Source organism: Cygnus atratus, chromosome 2, assembly GCF_013377495.2.
Source record: "Cygnus atratus isolate AKBS03 ecotype Queensland, Australia chromosome 2, CAtr_DNAZoo_HiC_assembly, whole genome shotgun sequence".
Classification (NCBI taxonomy): Eukaryota; Metazoa; Chordata; class Aves; order Anseriformes; family Anatidae; genus Cygnus; species Cygnus atratus.
The window spans coordinates 17,632,150-17,653,413 of NC_066363.1; the positions used below are offsets into that span (position 1 = coordinate 17,632,150).

The 21,264-nt window shown below is 42.0% G+C and overlaps 1 protein-coding gene across 1 annotated transcript in view; it reads right to left on the reverse strand.

The window, feature by feature from the left end:
• Positions 1 to 462: 462 nt before the first annotated feature.
• Positions 463 to 21,264, reverse strand: part of APBB1IP (amyloid beta precursor protein binding family B member 1 interacting protein) — a 66,212-nt gene continuing 45,410 nt past the window's right edge. The window contains exons 11-14 of the mRNA XM_035545531.2: positions 9,606 to 9,704; positions 8,451 to 8,568; positions 4,494 to 4,591; positions 463 to 2,150 (exon numbers count right to left, since the gene is read on the reverse strand). Of these exons, the coding sequence (XP_035401424.1) occupies positions 1,611 to 2,150; positions 4,494 to 4,591; positions 8,451 to 8,568; positions 9,606 to 9,704 (855 nt within the window). The 3' untranslated portion in view covers positions 463 to 1,610. The remainder of the gene's footprint in view (positions 2,151 to 4,493; positions 4,592 to 8,450; positions 8,569 to 9,605; positions 9,705 to 21,264) is intronic.

Consider the following 21,264-nt stretch of genomic DNA (forward strand, 5'->3'; position numbering starts at 1 on the left):
GTAGTTAAAATGCTTTTATATTTTTTCAAGTTCAAAACCAGGTGGATTATCAAAGGCAACCACCTTTGCCCTCTACAGTAGCATTTATGGATCATGCAGCCACTTCTACCAGCAATCACACTGCTTTGTGCTTTGTGCCTAGTTTAAAGTCAAGTCACTTCAGTGGCAGGCAGAAATACGTGTGGTTCATAATGTCATCAGTGTTCTCACCTTTTTTTTTTATGTAGTCAAGTTCAGATCAATCACATCACCGCTTCAAAATAAAGGTACTTCCTATTTCTGCCAGGCTGTTCATGCAGGTACACAGGCATTGGCAAAGCAGCGTTAAACCAAAAATGAGACTACAGATGACCTAAAATGTTCCCAGGCCACGGCGCTGCCATCAGCCCATCGTTCCCTTGCCTCCCACCACCACTTCGGCGCTGGCCCTTGGGACCCCGTTTTGACAAACTGCAGTGCTTTCTCTTCCTGCTCCGTCAGCTGCTTTTATTTATTTACTCAGACCGCGTACTTCGCTTTTTATGCTTTTTGTATTGGAAAATACAGAAATGTATTATTTATGGAAGCTTAGAAAATGATGTACATGAGAGAAAAGACTGGAAGAAATAAATATGGAATCCAGGAGGTATTGGCAAAGGAAAAAACTGTTTAAGTGGTACCAACTCCAGTAAAATGCCTGTTCATCAACCGTGACACTTGGTGCAGTTACAAAATAGAAGCTATTTTTATTTGAGAACTAATAATGAATGCTGCCTAAATGAACAATGGAGAATTAAAATTGAGAACAAATGAAAAAAAAAGTAGGAGGAGACATATTCATATCAGGTATGAGATAATTACGAAGTCTTTATGAAGACAGACTATTTCTAGGTACAATTTGAAGACAAATGTTAACCAACAGAAAAAGACCCTGCTTACCAAGGGAAGGATACAGTATTTTCAGATAAGAAAATGTCTAAAATTAACCAAATCAATGAGATTTAAAGACAGCAATGGTGAGTGCTGACTGGAGTTGCACATGCAAACAGTGGTGTGTTAACACTTGGGGTCATACCCTCTGGAACCAGCCCTGGTCTTACACCGCATCTCAGAATAGTCTAGCTGAGGGTTTTCTTCTTAAGACAAGACTACTTTTTTTGGGGGAAAAAAAAAAGGGATCTTTTGATTGAAAAAAAATAGCGTGGACTTTTCTGATAAAGAACCCTTGGGGGAATTCTGTTAAAAGGCATTTTCCCACTTCTCAAAATTGACATGACACTGCTGCTGTATTGTTTCCTTAGCTATAATTCTACTAAAGAGGCAGCCACAGTTGTGTTTGACCCACTGGCCAGCCCTGAGAGTCCTGCTCCACCATCCTTGGCTACCTGGATGGAGTGAAGCAAGACTCTGCAGCCAAATTCTTACCTTGGCCTGCTGCTGCAGTGGTAGTTCAAGGGAGTGCGGGGCGAGGAAGGAGCAGACTGTAGGGACAAAGTAGGGGACAGAGAGCACCCCGCCTCACTTCTTGGGCCCCCCAGCAGGAATTCTGAGAATTCCTCCTGGTGAGGCTCTACCCAGCACAACCTTCCGTGACACAACAGCTATGGCTTAAAGTCCACCGGCACCAGAGTTCAGGAGCTGCTGCCCCTTTTCTTCTCGAGAGCTTTCATTAGGTCAGACATGAAATCTGCTTGCCTGCCTCCACCCCCAACTGGGGGTGGCCCAGCTGATCTTGGCTCTCCATCCTGTACGGTGTTTTCGTGCCTTTTTGAGGGAAGTGGCACAGGTTTCTTCGCCAGAGGTGGTGGCTTACTGGAGACAGGTGGAGGTGGGGGGGGTAAGGGCAGGTCTTCATCACCACTGCTGGAAGAAGGTGGCGGAGGAGGCACAAAATCAGGAGGGGGTTCACAGAAATCAGACGGCGGTGGTGGTGGTGGCGGCGGCAAACCAGCCATCAGGGTAGGTGGCGGTGCTGGAAAGCTTTCCGGGTCTGCTAGGAAGATGCCGCTGTCTCGTTTGACTTTGGAGGGCAGAATCGGCGAAACGCTAATAGCAGACGACCGCCTCTCAGGAGGAGGAGGAGGCTGCAGTGAGTTCCTCTTGTTCACGTATTTCTGTGGCCTCAACATCGGCTGTGCCAGGCCAGGTGCGCTGAGGTTATTTGACTTAGCCTTTAATAAGCAGAAGGAATAAAAGCAAAAGACAGTCAGTGCACGTGTAAACTAATGCACTGCCTAACAACAGTGAAAAGACGGCAGAGTGCAGCACGCAGACTGTGAAATGAGGTAGAGCACATTTTGCCTGAAGCATGCAAGCAGCGTTTTGTTTTCTTTCTGGAGTTGCCCACAGAGCTTTGACAGTGGAAATCTCCCTGATGAGAGTTTCACAGTGCTTTTTGAATGCGGTCCTCAGAAAACGAGTGCTTTTAAACTTTTAAAGAATTGCAGTTAATGACTCATAAAGATACTTTCTTGACGTCCTATCCCACTGTTGATTTCCTAAGAACATGAAGACCTTAAAAAAAAATCTGTGGTGTTTTTACATCCGAAAAGTACTGAACACGATTTGAGGACTTAAATAGCAGGTATAGTTTGGGCGCTCGTTACCATCATAATCTCCCATTCTAGCTGTGACTGTTGGGTCTCTGGGTAAAGCTAAAATAATGAAGTCACCTATCTCTGCCAAACTCATTGTACACAACACCAGCAAACAGGGAAGAAGGTGGAGATATCTGGGATTTTAAAGCTTCTGTGTCTGGATTCACTGTGCCCATCACTCTGATGTGCATTCACGGGCAGAATACTGCACTGCCCCCTCTGTGTGGGAAGGAGAGCACCACAAAGCAGTCGGGAAAGCTCCCTTTGATGTTCTGGGCAGTGCACAGCAGAGGAAAGATACTCTGGTGGTGAACAGGCAAGGGCCATTGACAGGGCTGGAGAAGGCTGGAGAAGGGTGTTTTCTGCCTGCTGGGCAAAGCACACACACACTCCTTCACTTCTGAAAGAACAGCGTGACTAATAAGCCCTTGAGGCCACTAAGTTCTAGGCATGCTTGCAAGGTCAGTAGACACTCAAACATTCTGATAACTTTTTAAAGCAAAAATTTAATCAAAGGATCCATCGTAAAAGTTAGGAAAAATGTAGGATAGCAGTTCAGTGCGGTTATGTTTATTCTGGCAAAATTTCAGGTGGGTTTTCTTTTATGTTGTGTTTGCTTGTTGACACTGAAGATAAATAAAGCCTATCTGGCAATATCTGAGCATAATTTTCTCTTCCTTTTTTTTTAGGTGGCAGTTGGTAGCTGTTGACAGTTACTATACAATCATGCTATCTATCCTTGTAAACCTGTGTAGAAGTCTGTTCTCCTGAAAACATAAGCTTTCAAACAGATTACTTTTTAGTTATGTTAAATTATCAGTTTAAATCCAGTAAGCCTAGTGCTCTAGCCCTAGCCCAGTGTACCCTGAAAGACTTCAAATTGATCCTTTGGTCCCAGGCATGTAGAAGCTCTTAGATGAGGAAGGCAACATGCTCGCTTCTGTTAGAGAACAGTGCTCTGCAACCTTGCAGTCAGCAACACTAGTTTTGGCATTAACCCAGTATAACCTGCTTGCCTTCTCTTGCTCTCTCCTCTTGCCTAAAAAGAAGCAAGTAAATGAGACATTCAGGAGGAGGGAACCACTGCCTGAGTTCTGAGAACATGATCTATTACAGAGGAAGTGAGGTTCAGAGCAGAGAAATAGATCTTAAAGGAGAAACTCAAAGATAGAAACAGGAACTGTATGACGCACAATGCAGGTGAAAGAAAAATCCTAGGAATTTAGTTTTGCTTGTCATGTGCTTTTAACGGAAGATGGAGGGACACGACTGATGAGTTGCAAACAAATGTTATTTTTTCTGTAGGACATGTATATGCTTTTGAAGTCCTCACGCTGTATCTGACTGGTATTTTTACAGCCAGAGATGGAGCAGGTATGCAAAATTAGGAGCTTAACAAAGGACTGCATTTAGCGTTTAACAAAAACACAACGTTTGCCCTTACTTCTTCACACTTCCTTCCTTTTCTAACATACACATCTTCAGCTGTGAACAGTGTTTCCTACTGAAACCACTATGTAGCCATGGTGTTACTAGGGCAAGACCTGTTTTCTGTTAGAGACAGAAAATGGCACCAAGAATCTGGCAGCACAGACTCTTTGGCACCACCCCAGAAGGTGTGTTCCTATTTCTGCTACATGAACTCACAGCTACTTGTTCTGAAGAATGGAAGTGGTGGATGGCTCTGCCTTCACTTCCTACCGGTGGCTCCTAGGCTTTTGTGTATCAAGCACAGTTTGCAGAGGGTAAAGGATGAGGAGGAACAGCAAGAAATCAGCCGCTTTGTCCAGAAGCCAAATCCTTGTCACAACAGCACACGGGCACTTTGAGGGGGGAAGACAGTGGGTAAAGAAAACCAAGCTCAGAGAAGTGATTCATAGGTGACATTTAACTAGTGCACTGCTAGTATCTGCTGACCTGTGCCTCTGACGTATCCACTTGCTTCTGAGTCTCTACAACTTCTGCACGGGATGGAGGAACAATCTGGGGAATCTGTCCATTTGCCTGAACAGCACCTGTGACAAATACCACGGAGAGAGGGGAAAGAGGGTTACATTTTTGCAGTATTAACCAGATCAGGGAATATCAAACTAAGAAAGAGGCAATTAAAAAGCCTTCACAACTTCCACCACTTATTACAGGTTTTGTAAGTAATTCAGTAAAACCCATGAGGATGTCTGCTTCCTGCTTTGGGCTTGCTTTGTGACTTTTCATATCCAGTTCATTACCTGAGGAAAACAATCACAATACCTTGTATTAAAACTAATACCTGTCCACATATCCCCATGATTGTAGCTGATAAACCTACAGGAAAAGCAAGTGGTAGAATTATGAAGACATATAGCAGAAATTATCAGTGTGTGTATAAAGGCGGTGACAAATGAAGATCTTCTGACTGCTGGAAATGGTGATTACAGAAAGGGACAGCTAAGCTTGACAAAGGAATAGAGAAGGGGAGCTGGCTTTGGAAGAGGAGCTATGCAGAAATCAAACTGGCATAGTTAAGATCACTCTCCGGCCTTCAGTTGTTTAAATACCTGTCTTTCTTAACAGCATTTTAAAATTTGCGGTGTACTGTAATATTAACTACACCCAGTTTTTATTGCACATTTTCCCCCTTAATTTAGCTTAGAGACTAAAAGCACAATAGTTTCATACCAGTAAGAGTCACAAGAGCTGAAGGTTTGAAGTACTACAAATGGGCTGATCCATTTTTTTTTAGTAAGTTAGTTAATAGCTTTGAACCTTTTCCCTCATCTGGAATCATGAAAGCTCACTGAATTCTCAGATTAGCAAAATTCTGCTAGCTGGCTAAGCTAAAGCTCTGCAAAACTTTTGCTCACCATTAGTATGTTTGTAAGGGATATACTAAAGAGCCTAGTACTGTCAAATGGCATAAGTGAATGTAAAACCAAAGGAAAAAATTGTGGTTTTAGTTAGGAAGAAACTCCCAGCCCCTGTGTAGTCTGATGAGGATTAAATAGACTCTCCAGTTTAGTCTAGGATTTTTGGAAGCTGTACATGTCAAAGTAGTAGATAATGTTTGGTGCCCAGATACAGACATTTGTAAACCTTAGTGACTGCTTTAACTCCATTATAATTTACAGTTCTGAGATGCAGTAAAGTTCCACTTCTGCTTTTTGGATACAAATGAACCCTTAGCCGTCTGCAATATAAATCTAAGCACAAAGATGGTTTTAATCTTAACACATACTTTTCTGATTAACCAGGAGATTCCATGACTATGATATGAAATAAAATAAAATCTTTTCATTGCCATGCCTGCAAATCACACAACTGATGAAGTAGTAAGACAAACTCTGCAGTGTATTGAATTTAGTAGGGTTATTTAGGCTTCGAGGGCTGACCAAAGATGGTCTGAAGTCCTTGTGTTTTATATCTGTGCCTACAAGCGATCCAGCATATTTAATCCTAAAAGCCATTTAGATCATTCAAACCACAGCCTGTGTTTGTTGAAGGACTGACATGGAAGTTTAATAAGGAGATTAAACCAATCTTGTGGCAGTAAGTGCTCAGCAGACAGTGATGTAAATCCCTGGGTTCTGTGGCCAGGCTCTCAGGCAGAACGAGTTAGCGTCTATCCGCAGTTCATCTGTTGTCCATAGCAGAGCAGGAGTTTGGGTTCCACAATGCTCAAGGACATTGTTGCCCTCAGTGACACTGAAATTTTATAGTGTAGTGAAAGAGGGCACGGAGAGATCCACTCTAGATACTGCAGTGTGCAGTGTTCTACTTGGCAAATACAATATACCAGAAAGTTAAGATGCAGCTAAATGGTAACCTCTTTCTTCTTCTGTTAATGGATTTCATAAGCTATAAAAGACTTGAAAGCAACAGTTATTGTATGAGCTCCTGTCACATACCTCTACATATGGTACACAGTCAGCCACTTAAAAGGACCCCCAGTCAACTGGATACGTAAGTTCATGCATTCTTCTGTCAAGACTTATTTTTAATTTAAATGTTACAGTATTCTTTGCAAGTCATTTTCTCCAAAATTTTACATTGAAATAACATTTAAGAAGAAAAAAGTAGTCCAAATGCAATGCAAAATACAGAAAACCAAGAGCCTAGTAGAGATACAGAACATCTGCAAAAAGCAGCATCCTTCCTCTGAACATCGTGATATTGTGCTGGCACACAGCGCACGCTGCTGTTTGCGTGAGACAGAGATGCAGACAACTGATTGTGCTTGAGATGCACCTTACACTTGGGACACGTCAGAACCACAAACTGTACAGTTTGGGGTATATGTGAACGCACAAATGCTGGCCACAGCAGTGACCAGGGAGTACAGGCTATATGAACCGCGAGAACAGAAGTTCCACCTGCCTTCCTGAGCATTTCTTCTGACTGCCACTGAAGTTGGTAGAGTACAGCCCTCTTCTAAGTTCATACAGGACTGTAATTTTCAACAGCAGAATTTAGCTTAAACTGAAACTGACATACACGAATGGCCACGCATTTTTCCATTTCTAAAACGTGAGCCAACAACTGCTCACAGTCAGTCAGTTAAGGTAATAATACAGTTGGGCCCTGGGTTTCATAAAGGGCAGTACTGACAACTGCAAGACAGCAAGAATCACAGTGACTTGCCTCAATTAGAACACTAATGATCCTTCAGAGACTCTTCAACAGAGACAACATACATGGCTAAAATCTTTCCAGGCTACTTAACCATTTAATGGGATCCATTAGTTAAGATTAGCAGTATATTTTATGACCACAAACAATGTCCCTGGATTCTAGTCAGGATCTCAAATTATCCAGATGTACCTGTACTTTATTAGTCCTCGAACCTGCCCCTCTCCAGTACAGACTGGAGCACCAGCACGAAGCCCCGCTGGCCAGCCACCTCTCTATTGCCACCAACACCAGGACACAAAATGCTCCATGACCCTGTCCCATCCACCCTCATTAAAGTACCCCTGCACATGACTAGCAGTTTGTTACTACTTCTTCCCACCCCAAACAAGCATTTATTACCATGATTTCACTCCAAAGCTTAGTAGAAAGACCATCCTTTTCTTATAAGTACTGAGAAAAGGCAAACTAAAGCCCTGGGAAGGTGTTTGAAAGATTTTGAGTTGTAGTAGTATACATCACAAGTCAGAAGACTAATGGTAAGGGTAATTGCCAACTCTGATTTTGACTTTTACTGCCCTTATAGCCACGTGTACTTGGCCAGCGTGTCCTTCTTAATAAATAAAGCAAGTATGCAAACTAAAAACATTACTGCAAGCTACAGCTAGTATCATACACCGTCACATCTGTACAATAATAATATGGGTAACAGCAATCTGATGAAGCTATTGGAAAAGTAAAGTAAAGCTAGAGAATAACCCAATTCTTTCTTCCTCTGTCTCCTTTTCCTGACACCCACACTGCTACCCTGCAAATGAGCAAAAGGCTAGGAAAGAGAAGGGCTTACCCTGTAACACTCCCTTTCTGAAATTACTGTTCTCTGAATAGCCTACTCATCCCTTCCACCTGCTGGAAGAATAGCTCTGATGCTGCCAGTTTAGAGATGGACAAATAGAAAAGTTCAAGACATGGACCATCAAACCGTAAAACGCAGCAGGAGGTTAATGGATTTGTATTCGGATGCCAACAGAAAAATACCTTCTTAAATTGTGCAGATTTAAACTGACCTTTGGTGGGCTGTCTGTATTCTTCGATCTTAACTTTAAAGCAAGAGCTTAGCAGATAGCTGGTTACAGGTCAGAGCTACTCTGGCCTGTTTAGAACAAGGCATTGTGTGGGACATTTTTCTGAACAAAGACTATGTGCAATGCTGATGATGACAGAAGAGGGCAATAATTGTGATTCCAACTGTTCTGACGGCTTTAATACCTGTTGATAAGGATCCCGTGGGGGCAGCTGGTTCCACAGTCCCTTGATTTGTCCACCGAGAGGACAAGCCAGCTTTCTTCACTGCGCATTTGTAATTATCATATAACGTCTTGCCATACTGCAAAACAATTAAAACAATTAAAAAAAAAGGTATTAATCTTGAAATAGGCCAACCATTCATTTTGCTCTTAGCCAACTTTTCTGACTCCACTACTATCAGACTAGTTTGGCTAAAAAGTAGCTTTCTACAAGTGGTTTCCCTGTTTCCGTACAGGACCAGGTGGAAAGCATCTCCATAATCGCACAAAACAGGAATCCCCATCCCCATGACCAAATGCTGTCCTACGGATATCATTCTCCTATTTTTTGTTCATTTCAGTATCTGTAAACATCTTGAAACTTGGCTTTAAAGCCAACCATGTTCAATAGATTATCTTTTTCTAGTGCTTTCCAAGTATTACATTTTCATGTTTATGATATGAATTTTATTTTCATTTTTTTTTTTTTATTACTGGAGACTTGGGGTGCTCAGTCCTGGGCTCTACAGCAAACAGCTCTAGCAGTGTAAGACAAAAAAATAAAGTCTATCTCCACTCCACACCTTTGTTAGATGTCACCCTGAAGCAAAATTGGCAGAAAATAATATATGCCTAACAGCAGCAGGTCTGTGTGTTCATGTATAGCCAGACAGTACACTGTGCTATGTGCAAATCCACCTTCCTCAATGTTTTGTGCAAAACAAAACAGGCTGTGAATCCAGATCTTTTTGAAGAGGGTGGGGCAGACAATTTGGGTAGAACTGTCTGAAAAATGACACACCTGGACTGAACAGAGCTTGCACAACTTTAGCCACAGCATATTATTATTACACCAGAGAACTGTGGAGTGAGTTTTATGAGTAGGAGTTTTATAGCTACAAAATTCACCCTTATGTGTTAATGAGAAAAACACACTGATCACTGGGGTACAGGAACATTCAGCAAATCCATGCTGGTCATGCTGCCCTTCTGCTCTTTCTTCCTATGGTAAGATTAGCATGAATATACGTGTCTATTCTCATCACAGTACCTCCAGTTGAGATGATGACAGTCAAAAACCTGAGGTAGACAGGATTTTACAGAACTCATATTTAAATAAATTTACTTTTAATCTTACCTTAGCGATTCTTATTCCTGTTACCCACTGATGCAGGGTTGCTTGATCATCACAGCATAAGTATTTGATATATTGGGACTCCTTTTGAATCTGGGGATGCTGTAAGATATTAATTCATGATATGAGACAAACATAGACATCACGTCACAATACAAGAGTGCAAAAGCACCGCACAAGTGACCTCGGTGAGAACACTGCCTATGGGCATCCTGTTAACACTAAGATGACTTGGAAAAAAAAAAAGCAGCAAAAACAGAATATAAGAAAACATGAAAAAGATTAGGATTATGAACTACACGTGTTACCACTGGCAGCATTTGATTGAAATCATTTTAATGCATTGTAATAGGAATTCAAGGGCTACAGAAATCTAATAGTGATCTGGAGTTCAATGAAGTCTAGAAGTGTCATGGTTCAAGGTCTAACACTCGATGTATAAACGCTGGAAGGAAGTATGTTTTTCATTGTGGTTTGTCATATGTAAGGCATCCAGACTGAAAGCTGAACATAATTAGTTTCAAAGAGCATGTTAAATTTGGATAAGCATAACCTCTCAGCTGAAACAGATTTTTCCTTCTAATTCACTGCCTTTCTTTAGGCCTAGTCAGAGCTTTCTTCCTACACATTTTTATTCTGCTTTACTCTTGCTGTTGTTTGCCAACAATTTTGTAAAACTGCCACGTACTCCAGGTAGAGGATTACACAAAATGCAACACCATTGGAAGTAACTTTTTTCATTCGTTTGTACCAAAACCTTCACAATTTTTAAGCCTTTTTTTCTTCTTTTTGAAACAATTCAAAAACAACTCTTCCCCTTGCTGCTTATAGGCAGTGACAAGTCGCTGCAACTCAAAGACCATCAAAATGCCATGCTACCTGCCTGCCTGCCTGAGACCGAACATCCTCTCTAGGACTCTGAAGGGATTTGCTTCCTCTGCTACAACAGGGAAAGCTATAGGTCTTTAATAGCGTGGATGGAACATTATACTGCCACCTCCTGATATGTAAGGAAAAGAATGAAACCAAAAGAAGAGGCTTCATCTTCCCTCATTCATGTGTTCATTTCTATTTATATTGTCATAAATTACAGGTGTATAGTTAGTGAAATCTTGCAAATACACAAAAGTGCAGCCAAACATGCTCTGCAGACTCACTACAGCCAACCCCCCCTTTTTAGCCTGGGCAGTAGAAAATCCAAAGCCCACCTAGCAGCCAGGACTCCAGGTCAATACATGTATCATTAATCCCCCAGAGCAGAGCAGTGCAGGCCCCCGGGGGCTCCATAGGACACCGCACAGCCCCGAGAGCTGCCAGCAGCCACTGGCCTGCGCTGGTGAGCCACCGAGATGGCGCTGATGCAGCAGCCTGATGGCTCCTTGCAGACGTCTGCTGGTGGCTGGGACAGCCCCACTGCTGATGCCAAACCCTGGCCATGGCCGGGTGAGCCAGGGGTTCACAAGCGGAGCTGGATACAGAGGTCTCACTCCTCAGCCACGGGTCCCTGCTCCTGCCTCAGCTCTGCAGACACCAGGCTTGTGCTGACCCAACCATTTATGAGGCCCCAGGGTGACTCAAAAAAAGGAACTGATCTCAGTTAAATATAACACATTTTATCTTGATGCAGTTTTTAATTTTTTTTCCCCAGCAGTACACAGCATGGCCTCACATACCATGTGAGGATGAGGGGAACTAGGCGCATGCCCACGGTGCCCAGGGAGTAGTAGCAAACGAAGAGCAGGCTCCAGTACTGCACTGTGTGGCCAGGACAGGATGACAGACACTCCTTACTTCCTTCCATCATTTCTCTACTATACGATCAGTTACAGTGAAAACCGTTAGAGAACTCAGTCTTAATGGTATAACTAAAAGGGAACTGTAAGCAGGCACTTCTCTGTGTGGCACAGTCCATCCCATGCACCTGGGTTACATTATCACCAACAGAGCCCAGAGGAACAGGAGATGCAAACGGCACTGCAACCCTGGGTAAATTCAATTCTTCCAGCACATTTTAACAAGTATTTAGCAATTTTGCTCCATTGTGTAAGGTCCCATTGAACCCAGCAGAGGGCACCCAAAGCTTTCAGAAATAAAAAAGCAATTTTTTTTTTCTTCTCCTGTTTCATGACAGCTAAGTCCAATGGGTCTATGTACCTCCCCTCATTTTCAAACACCATATGTACCAGCAGGTTTTTATTAAAAGAAAAAAAAATAGACATCTACACTTTAACAGATAACTCATGCAAACGTTTGGAAGAAAGCGCACACTATATAAAAAGGGGCAGAGGAGGACACTGCATTGAGCAAGCCAGGTAAAGGTGCTTCACTTAGACACAGCCCTACCACAGGGATCTGCTGCTGGGGAGCTCAGAAGGGCTGCTGCAGACCTCTCCTCTGGAGCACCCTGCCAAAATCCCAGTTTCACAAGAACATCCATACTGCCAGATCAAAGGTCCCTGAGCCCAGTATCGTGACTTTGACAGTGGCCATAAATGGATGAGTGAAGAGCACGAACAAGACAAGCATACATGACGCTTCCTTCTCCAGACTCTCCTTCTCTGCAACTATTTTCAGATCAGGGGATTTTCTCAGCAGGAGGTGGTTTCTCCATATTTAGATTCCTCAATGGATTTCTCCTCCAGCTACTTCTTCAGCTGCTTCTTGAGCCCAGACGGAATTTTAGCATCCGTAACATCTTTTAGCAATGATTTTCCCAGATCTGCTACACACTCCATGAAGACCCATCTCCTTTTGCTCTGAACTTGACTGCTACTAGTTTCATTTATTGTTCACATTTTGGAAGAGACACTCTATGGCTGACCTCTATCCACACCTCTCCATGACACTTCTGAGCTTAGAGGCATGCATCACATTCCTCACAGGTCATCTCTTTTCCAGCCTGCAGACTCCTAGCCTAGGCAGTCAATCAAGTCAGTTGTTCCTTACCTTTGCTCATTCTTGTTGCTCCTCCCTGACCCTTCTCAATGTTTACTACATCCTCTTTGAATTGAGGTTTGGAGCTTCACAGGTGAGGGGAAACCATACACTTGTGCCACAGTATGGCACTCTTCTCTGTTTTATCATCCACGCCTTTCCTAATCATTCCTAACACTTTATTTACATATCTAACCACTACTGAGCACCGAAACAATGCCTTCATCAAGTTATATACCATGATAGCAGCATCTTGCTCTTGAATGGTACAGGTCACCACAAAGTTAGTAATGTCATAGGTGAAGTTCTGGTTGCTTTTGTCCCTATGCACATGACTGTGTGCATACCTAGACTGTGTTATTTACAGTCTTCCTGTCCAGAACTTCAGTCTCACAAGGTCCTTCCAGAATTCTTTGGTCTGCCCTTTCCTTGATGCTTGGAATTACATAGCACCATCAGCAATCTTCCTCACCTCACTGCTTATCCTGTCTGCGAATATTTTGAGACTGTGGGGTTATCACTATTCTGAGGAGTCGAGGGACTAACAAGGCTAGAGTGTCCTATGCTGGACCACATGGGAGTTATCTACTTCCTACCCTATCCCTTTACAGTTATCATCTCCACTGGGCAATCCATCTTAACTACTGACATTCACCACTGGGGCCTATTCCAAAGCCAACCAGCTTCTTGATTAAATTACTCCGATCAGCAACCACGATTAAATGCGATCACAAGTATATTCTGGCAATTAGGGTCCAAACTAGCAAGCTGCTGAACACCCAGGTCTCATAAAGAAGATTAAACACTTCAAAGGCAGATACAGGCAGCCTGTATCTCAGCCTTGTAACATCAGCTGAGAACTGCATTGTCTCACTGTCTCCGAAGAGGTTTCTCAGCACTGGCTCTCTTTTAACGTGTAACTTTACCGATGACCCATAACTGTGATGACCCACACTTTGTAGTGTGTTTTTAGCATGCAATTTTGGACACAGATGCATGATGTTTCAGCCAAGAACTGTCACACACATCCCCACCCCAGCAGCTTGCTCACTTGGGAAGTACTGGGTAGTGAAATTACTTTGGCGTCACAAAATGGCAGAAGTCTCTGCTGTTGACACTGACCTTTACAAACTCAGATCTCTATTGAAAACTTCAGGTTGCATGCAATATTTATCAGATGGTACAAAAATGCTGACTCAGTATAATCAATTCAAAGAATAAGGACATCCTGCAAATGAAAACCTGGTACAAAGATCCATGTAAACCAATTACCTCCTTTCACGGCTCCTGCATCTCTGGATAGTTGTTTAGTACAGCACATGGAGGTAAGGAGCTCTGGCCACCGCACATCCCTGTTCTTCCTAAACTAGATTCATAGCCCGTGTAATAACCTCTATGGGAAACTAGCAGAGGCCATAACAATATCAATCATGGCAGAGTCATGTGAGAAATACTGTACCTCCAGACAAATGAACACTAACCTCAGGATGCCACAGCTTACATATTTCACATGTAAAGAAAGATAAACTGCTTTGTTACATGGTGCATACCGTGTCCTGAAAAGGTCACTAAAATCATCCGACAGTCTGGAAAGGTTTATCACATGCAGCACCAAAGTGAATTATAAAAGAGAACTGCTTAAAAAGCGACCACCCCAGAAGACATAGTTTGAATGAAAAGTTGTAATAAGCAAGTAGAAAGGGACTCCAAAATTTTTCTCACAGAAATATACATAGTACGGTGCTTGGAAAATAATATGGTGCATTGAAACGCAGTAAGTTTGACTAGTGAACTTTTTTCTCTGTTGATGTCAAAGCTCTTAATAATGATAAATTAGTAGCATCATCAGTACTTTATGGCTGGGGAAACAGACACAGGTGGAAGTCTGGCCTGATTTTTGCAAGTGTTGGACACCTTTCCAGTTACTTCTTAAGGCCTGAGCACCTCAAATATCAGCCTGCAAAAGGATGTGCCAGGTTATCCCCAGGAAAGCAGTGAAAAGCTTTGGAACAGAACCCAGTGCTCTCCTCTGCCCTGCTGTCTCTTTTACAAGTATCAACTGCCTGGAGATAAAGAAAGCAGAAGCACTTGAATATAACAAGCTTATTTTCTGAAGAGGTTTAAAAAAATATATTTGTGCACAGATACATTTTCAGATATAAAGTAAACTCTTTGCCTAAGGGAAAAAAAATAGAACATATTGAAAACCTGAAGAAATGGGAACTGAAAGATGTGGTTTCTATGGTTTGTGCCAAAACAAATGACTAAAAGCGGTCACGTCGCGTGTGCATGAAATCAGAGATTATCCCAATAAAATGTTCTTTTTCTTCACCTTCTTCCAACACTGAAGATGAAAAGTAAACTGAAGTTATTCAGGCATCTCATTGGATTTCTTGTGCCAAAACATATGGATCATTGCTCAGTCTTTGAGGCAGAAACAATAGCCAGAAGCATAAAAACAGTGACTAGCTTTGGATCAAAAGCCTTGGCTTTGTCTAGATTTCCTCCAAATGGTCAATGTTTTTTGATACCTTATCTTCTGACCATGAACTTGTGCTATCTTGAGCTAGATTCTCAACAAATCTGAGACTTTTCTGACTCCCATGACTGCAAGTAGAATTAATACTCAGTACCCTTTCAAAAATCACTCGTAAGTGCTTCAAATTTGCTGTCTGCTGTTAAATGTGGCCTATTTCTGGTGTTACGCACTCCTTGCATTAAGATCACCAGGTTTAGCTGATCTTTTAAGACCTGTGTGACCTGTAAAATAAAAGAGCAACTGCTCTGCTATAAAGAAATTATTCTTCTGACTTCCACTTCTCGAATGACTGAGACAATATTTTTAGTTCATTAAAAACGTCTTATAGCCATTGTAACCAGAGAGTACTGCTTTATGCAGCAAATAAAAATTTCAAAACCTGTTATATCCCTTTTCTCACGGTCCTTTCTCTGGTCTTATTCTCCCCATTGTTTATGCATTTATCTTACAAAACTGTGTGTATGTACTATAATTCCATGTATCTGAGAGTCATCTGTAATAAAAAATACTGCTTTTTTATTTAACAATTAATTTTACTCTGAAATATCTGAAGCATTCACACTCACATAATAGTTCAAAATTTTCACATCAAGAACTAGACAATTTTCTGTTGTGTATCCTTGTTTCCTGTGCTGACCACTTGTTCCACGTCTTCCATCTCCAACACCGCTAATGTTCACCTTCTACCTTCCTAATTGTCATTGTGCTGAAAGCATGGTGCACGTGACTCAGTCTGCGACGGAGCACACTGGGTGTGAGGGAGGAGGGAATCAGCACTGGAGTGACTGAACATCAAATTACCTGCTGGAATGATGCCACTGTTGCAAACAGAAGCTATTCTTCCTGAAAATTTACTTCCCAAGTCCTTTGGATCATTTTTTTTTTTTTTTTTTTTTTTAAATTTGGTAGTTTCCAAATGGCACCAGGAAAACTTAGCTGTTAAGACTGTACAGGAAAATGTACCCAGCTGTGGAAATAAAAGATGATTTGCCTTTGTCTCAGTTTATCCCCAGGAAACCAATTTTTTTCATCCTAGATTAATTCAGCATTATGCACCATTACCTCCAGATTACTCAAGCAAAACCAGCACCAATAAACTATAATTAAATTCACTCTTTGTCACAGGCACATCAGACTGACTAAACCAGCAAATTTGCATATAGATTACCTTGCTATTTGTCTGCATTGAAAGATTTTTCAACATGGTATGACAGAAACAGCTCCTGGACTAGCGTACACACACACAATGCACAAAATAAATGTTATGTTCAGAATTTCTGCCCAGTGCAGCCAAAGCTGTCGCTAGCAAAACCCGTTCCTTCATGCTGGAATCTTTTATTTTTTTCTTTTCCTGAAGCTTTCAGCTTCAGAATATGAAATTAATCACAAAAAGTCTCATCCATTTCCATGGCATTCCCCACATAATGTAGTAGATGGTGAAAGAGAAGACCTATAGGGAGTCTAGGTATAAAAAATGCCATTTTTAAATGCAAAGGATACTGTGAGGAAGCAAATGGCTCCAACTTGCACACTTGCTGTGCGCAGCGTGAGAAATTACTTTTTCTGTGAAAGAGAGAGATTTCTCTTTCCTCTCTGCTTCTCACCCGGGAGAGGCCAGCAGTCTCCGCAGGGCGGCGGGGGGAGCCGTGCTGCTCCCCTCTCCTGTCTCCTCTGCCAGCTCTGAGCTTGGCAGATGCAGGTTTGAGGAAGGGTCTTCTTTCTCAGGTGGCTGCCCTTTCCTTTCCTCTTTTCTGCATACAGAGGTGTCTACTAAGAAAAGACCCATTTTATCTGGTCTCAAAGTGAAAGGTGGGATCTTTAAATTTTTGTAAGTGTTACATTTGGGCTGAGAAGAAAATAGGAAGAAGCTGCATGTTTGCAGGAGTAGATGCTCCCGAAGTGTTTATTTTATTCAGGGGCTCTATTTTCAGTACGTTGAGGGGCTTTTCTTTTGTTTTGAGCTTTTTAAGTTCCTCCTTTGAGAGAGGAAGGCTTGTTCAGCACCGGTATAGAACAATTCAATTTAAGAAGGTTATAACTCACCACAGCCCAAGTAGTTACTGGGAAATAATACAGTTTTTTCAAGCTTTAGTGTTGCCCTAAAGCCTAAGGACTCTGGAAAACCAAGTCCACTGGGGCCTCTGTGCCAGGCCTCTCATCCTCTGGACCCAGCCACATCTGTTCTGGTTTGCTGCACAGGGTCAGCTAAGGGTGACCCTGCTCTCTGACACCACCGGGCCAGCTGTGCTCTTTTCGGTTGGTCCCAGCTGGGCTTTCCCCTGCCTGAAAGGAGCTGATATGAGGAAGCAGCTGCTTTGTTCAGTTGCTGCAGTTGTCTCCTGAATCATCCTGAAAAGAAACTCCTGAATAAGCTCAGCAAAGTGTCCCGTCTTTTGCTGGCAGACACTGCGATGTGCTTCTGAGTTGGTTTTGGCACACCGCTCTTTTCCTCATTATCTTGTTATTATTAATGTACAAGCAAAAACCTCCCTATTTTAGATCTGAGCTACAGTATATACAACAGGGTGCTGGTGTGACAGGATAAAATGGTAGGCAAGGAACACTCACAACTCATCACACTACTCTAGCTATAGTGCGTACCTATATACATATATAAATATACCATCCTACAGAATGGACCTGCAGCCCAGAACACTTATATAAGACCTAGTTCAAAATACGTCATCTAAGTGCAACTGCCAACATCACAGGCTGCAAAACCTACACTGGCTTCTGTCTTAAACATCAAAGCAACTTATCCATGATGTGCATGATCTTGTTGTTACACTAACATCAGTGCCTAAGCCAGCATCAGCTAATTAACCCAGGTGTGACCACTGAAGTTGAAATTAAATGGCTAGATTAAAAACCAACCAACCAAACAATAAAAACCCAACAAAACAACAGGACAGAGGGAGCTGCCTGCTCATAGACTTTGTGATTGGATGCATGTTCTCTGTGTTAGCTGGGGCAGGCACTAAGACCACAGGCTCAGTCTCTGCAAGCCCCTCACCTGACTGTTAGCCTAAGAGAAGAAACCAGAGAAAAAGCCCACATCCTATTTAGAAAGATCAGGGTGAAGCAGTGTTCAAAGCAATGTCCCAGAGACATTGAGGCAAAAGCTCATACAGTTCAGGGCAGTGTCAAGACAACCTGAGAGATCTCATCATTCCAGCTAAAGCCAAGTCACCAGTGTTGGTTTCAGTTAACAATAGTTCTAGGGTTCCTCTTTCCTGCAAACTCTTGATGATTCCTTGCACACAGACGCAAAAATGACAGAAACGCTCTGCTCATTCTCAAAATATCTCTTGCAGGCTCTTCCCTCCATAAATGCGCAAATGACCAGGTTAGGAGTTAACAGAAAGGAATGTTGTGTCTTTTCTCCCTGACAACATGAGACAGGACCTTTGTAGGCAGTACGGATGTTACTGGTTTTAGCCTAGTTACTTGTTTTAGAGGGCTCAACATTCAAATGGAGACTGGAGGAAAAGAAGGGATGCTTCCTTCAAGCATGAAGTCACATTCAACTCCAAATCAGACCGCCTCACTGGCCATTTGCTGCCCTTTGAAGGAACAAAAGGCATTTCCCGCTTTCTTGAAGTAAGGATGCCAATTGATTTAACAAGTAGAGTCAGAAGTAAACAGGAGAGCTTTTCAGCTCAGTGCTTGAATCAGGGAAATTAAGTCTGGTTTAAAATTCAGCAGGACTAGCACAGAAGCACGATACTGCTGAAGCTAAGTCCCTGTATTTCTCCTGCACTGTAAAGTACAAGCTGGTCTTTTGCCTCTAAGCTGGGCAATTTCTTTTGTAACGTTTGAAACACAGCAGAGCAAGTAACTTGGCTGATGACTGCTCACCGCTTTGAGGGAGCAGTTCCTCTGTTCCTAAGGAGCTCCTCAGGGTGCTCAGAAAGCAACAATCCTTCAAAAAAAATGATAAAAAATGATAAACTTCTCCTGCAGCCAACACAAACAAGTTACTGGAAGAGAACCTCTGCAAAGCCCATTGCCCTGAGACACACATAGGGGCATAGAAGAGCTGTGAGGACACAGCACGGCAACCTCGGCTGTGGAGGAATTTCCATCTGGGTTGGACTGAGCTGAGCATCCACATTCCTCCAGAAGCACCAGGTTACCAGGATGATGAAGACAAATGTTTACCTGTTAAATCTATTGCCTTTTGCTCACTGCACCTGTCTGCAAAAGTACTGTCATTCCATCTGGAGGACTTTATTCTCAAAATACAACAGGATGAGAAATATCTCAAGGACGATGGTTTGTTTTCCTTTGACATTTCTGAACAGGTGTCTCCCAGCAACAGAAATATTTTCTTCTGGGAGACTTCCATGTGAAAACAGACAGGAACAAAGTGTGACTAAGTGTAATAAATGGCTTTACATCCTTCTCCACACATTTGTGTGCCACCAAACATCCAATCAGAGAGACCAACATTTAACTTTGTTCTTTCCCTTAGCCTACAGATCTCAAGATGTATTACAACCTCAATTCCGGCTGAAGGTAAGAGAAGAAGGATATGACAGCACTCATCTCAGCTGCGTGCCTTCAAAATGGCAGATATTGAACTTGAACTACTGCATGGACATTATAAGAAATACCAAACTCTCCACTGCATCACCTTCAGAAAGCCACTCCAAGTGAAAGGCTTCCACAAACAACAGAAGATTTGAAGATACCAAAGCTTCCTTATTCTTCCTTGGCAACTCCAGCCATTGCAAAAGACAACTGGTAGTAGAAGCCAAGTCTGAAACTGAGCCAGTCAGGAATCTACCAAACGCTGACTTGTGGGAATTAAAATGAAGAACAATCAGCGTAACATAATCTATTCACCACAAAGCAGGGTTGCTTGGATATAATGATCTCATCAACATGATGTTTATCCTAGCATACCGCAAACACATTTAAGAAGCATCAGAGAAAACATTTTTGCTGAGTATGTTTCATACGTTTATAAGCCTATTATACATAAAACTTTCCCTAGTGAGCGCTTCATCTTGTTCTTCAGATCTCATGTTGAGGGTACAGCGCTAACATCACACACCTAGTAAAGCGAGTATTTTAGTCTAGTGGTGACTTCTTGACCTTTTTTTTTTTTTGTGTAAGTTCTTATTTATCCCTCTTTTCACAAAAGATGGGAATAAATCCAGGAAGTTTTCCCACTCACTGTGAACAGTTAAATACACTGCTACATACAACTCAGAAATCATGCTCTTATCCTCATCTGAATAGAACATGAATAATTGTTATTAAATTAGTCAGATACTCCTCTGACCAGTCATTTGGTTTGGACTGGATCTTGTAACAAGATCTGAGATAAGTAGATATAAATACACACACATATGGTCTCAATGGTTTAGAAATTCTATTTCCCCTTCTTTTTTAAATCACCTTCCCTTTTCCTTTTTTTCTTTTTCCATTGAGAGTTGTATTTTTCAGAAATAATGCTCACTTGTTGATTTCAGAAAGATTATCTCTATTTTAAAAGAAAGGATGAAGTTCCTTTCTTTTTTTTTTTTCCAGAGCATTTTATGGAGAACTTTACCATTAAAACTTCTCAGCACTGGTAATTACTTATATCTGCTACAGAAAACAAGTCAGAGTCTATAAACCACTTCTGCTTGGCCATGTGTAAATTAGGCTAGCAGACATTTTGAAACTGAACAACAAAGTGCTGTAAGTGTGCAGTTACAGCTAGAAATGTGGTATTATAAGTAACCTCTGCAGTGAGTGTTTCCTGTACCTTTTTCTGAGATGGCAAAATACCATGTTTTCTCATATCTTGTTTGCAACACAGACCTTTAAATAGACAAGAATCAAAAAGATTATTTTCTGTCTTGTACACACTAATCCCGCTGTATTCTAAAACCCATATTAAAGACAGATTGGAAATAATGCCCAACTACTGCAACTGCAAGGCTTCATTTCTGCTACCTGAACTATATGAAGAGCCTGGGATTCTTTTCCTTTCCTGAGAGAAACATGGTATTTCCAGCCTTGCTGCAGTGCCATTACCTGGAGTGGCAGTAGTGTGATACGTATTTCAATGGCAAGAATTTCATGATTGCATGAACAGCGTCCTTTGCACTCATGCCACAACTAGTTGTGCAATAAAATGTACCACCGAAGATGTCTGTTCAGGCAAGATTTTGCATCAACATACTATTCAACAGG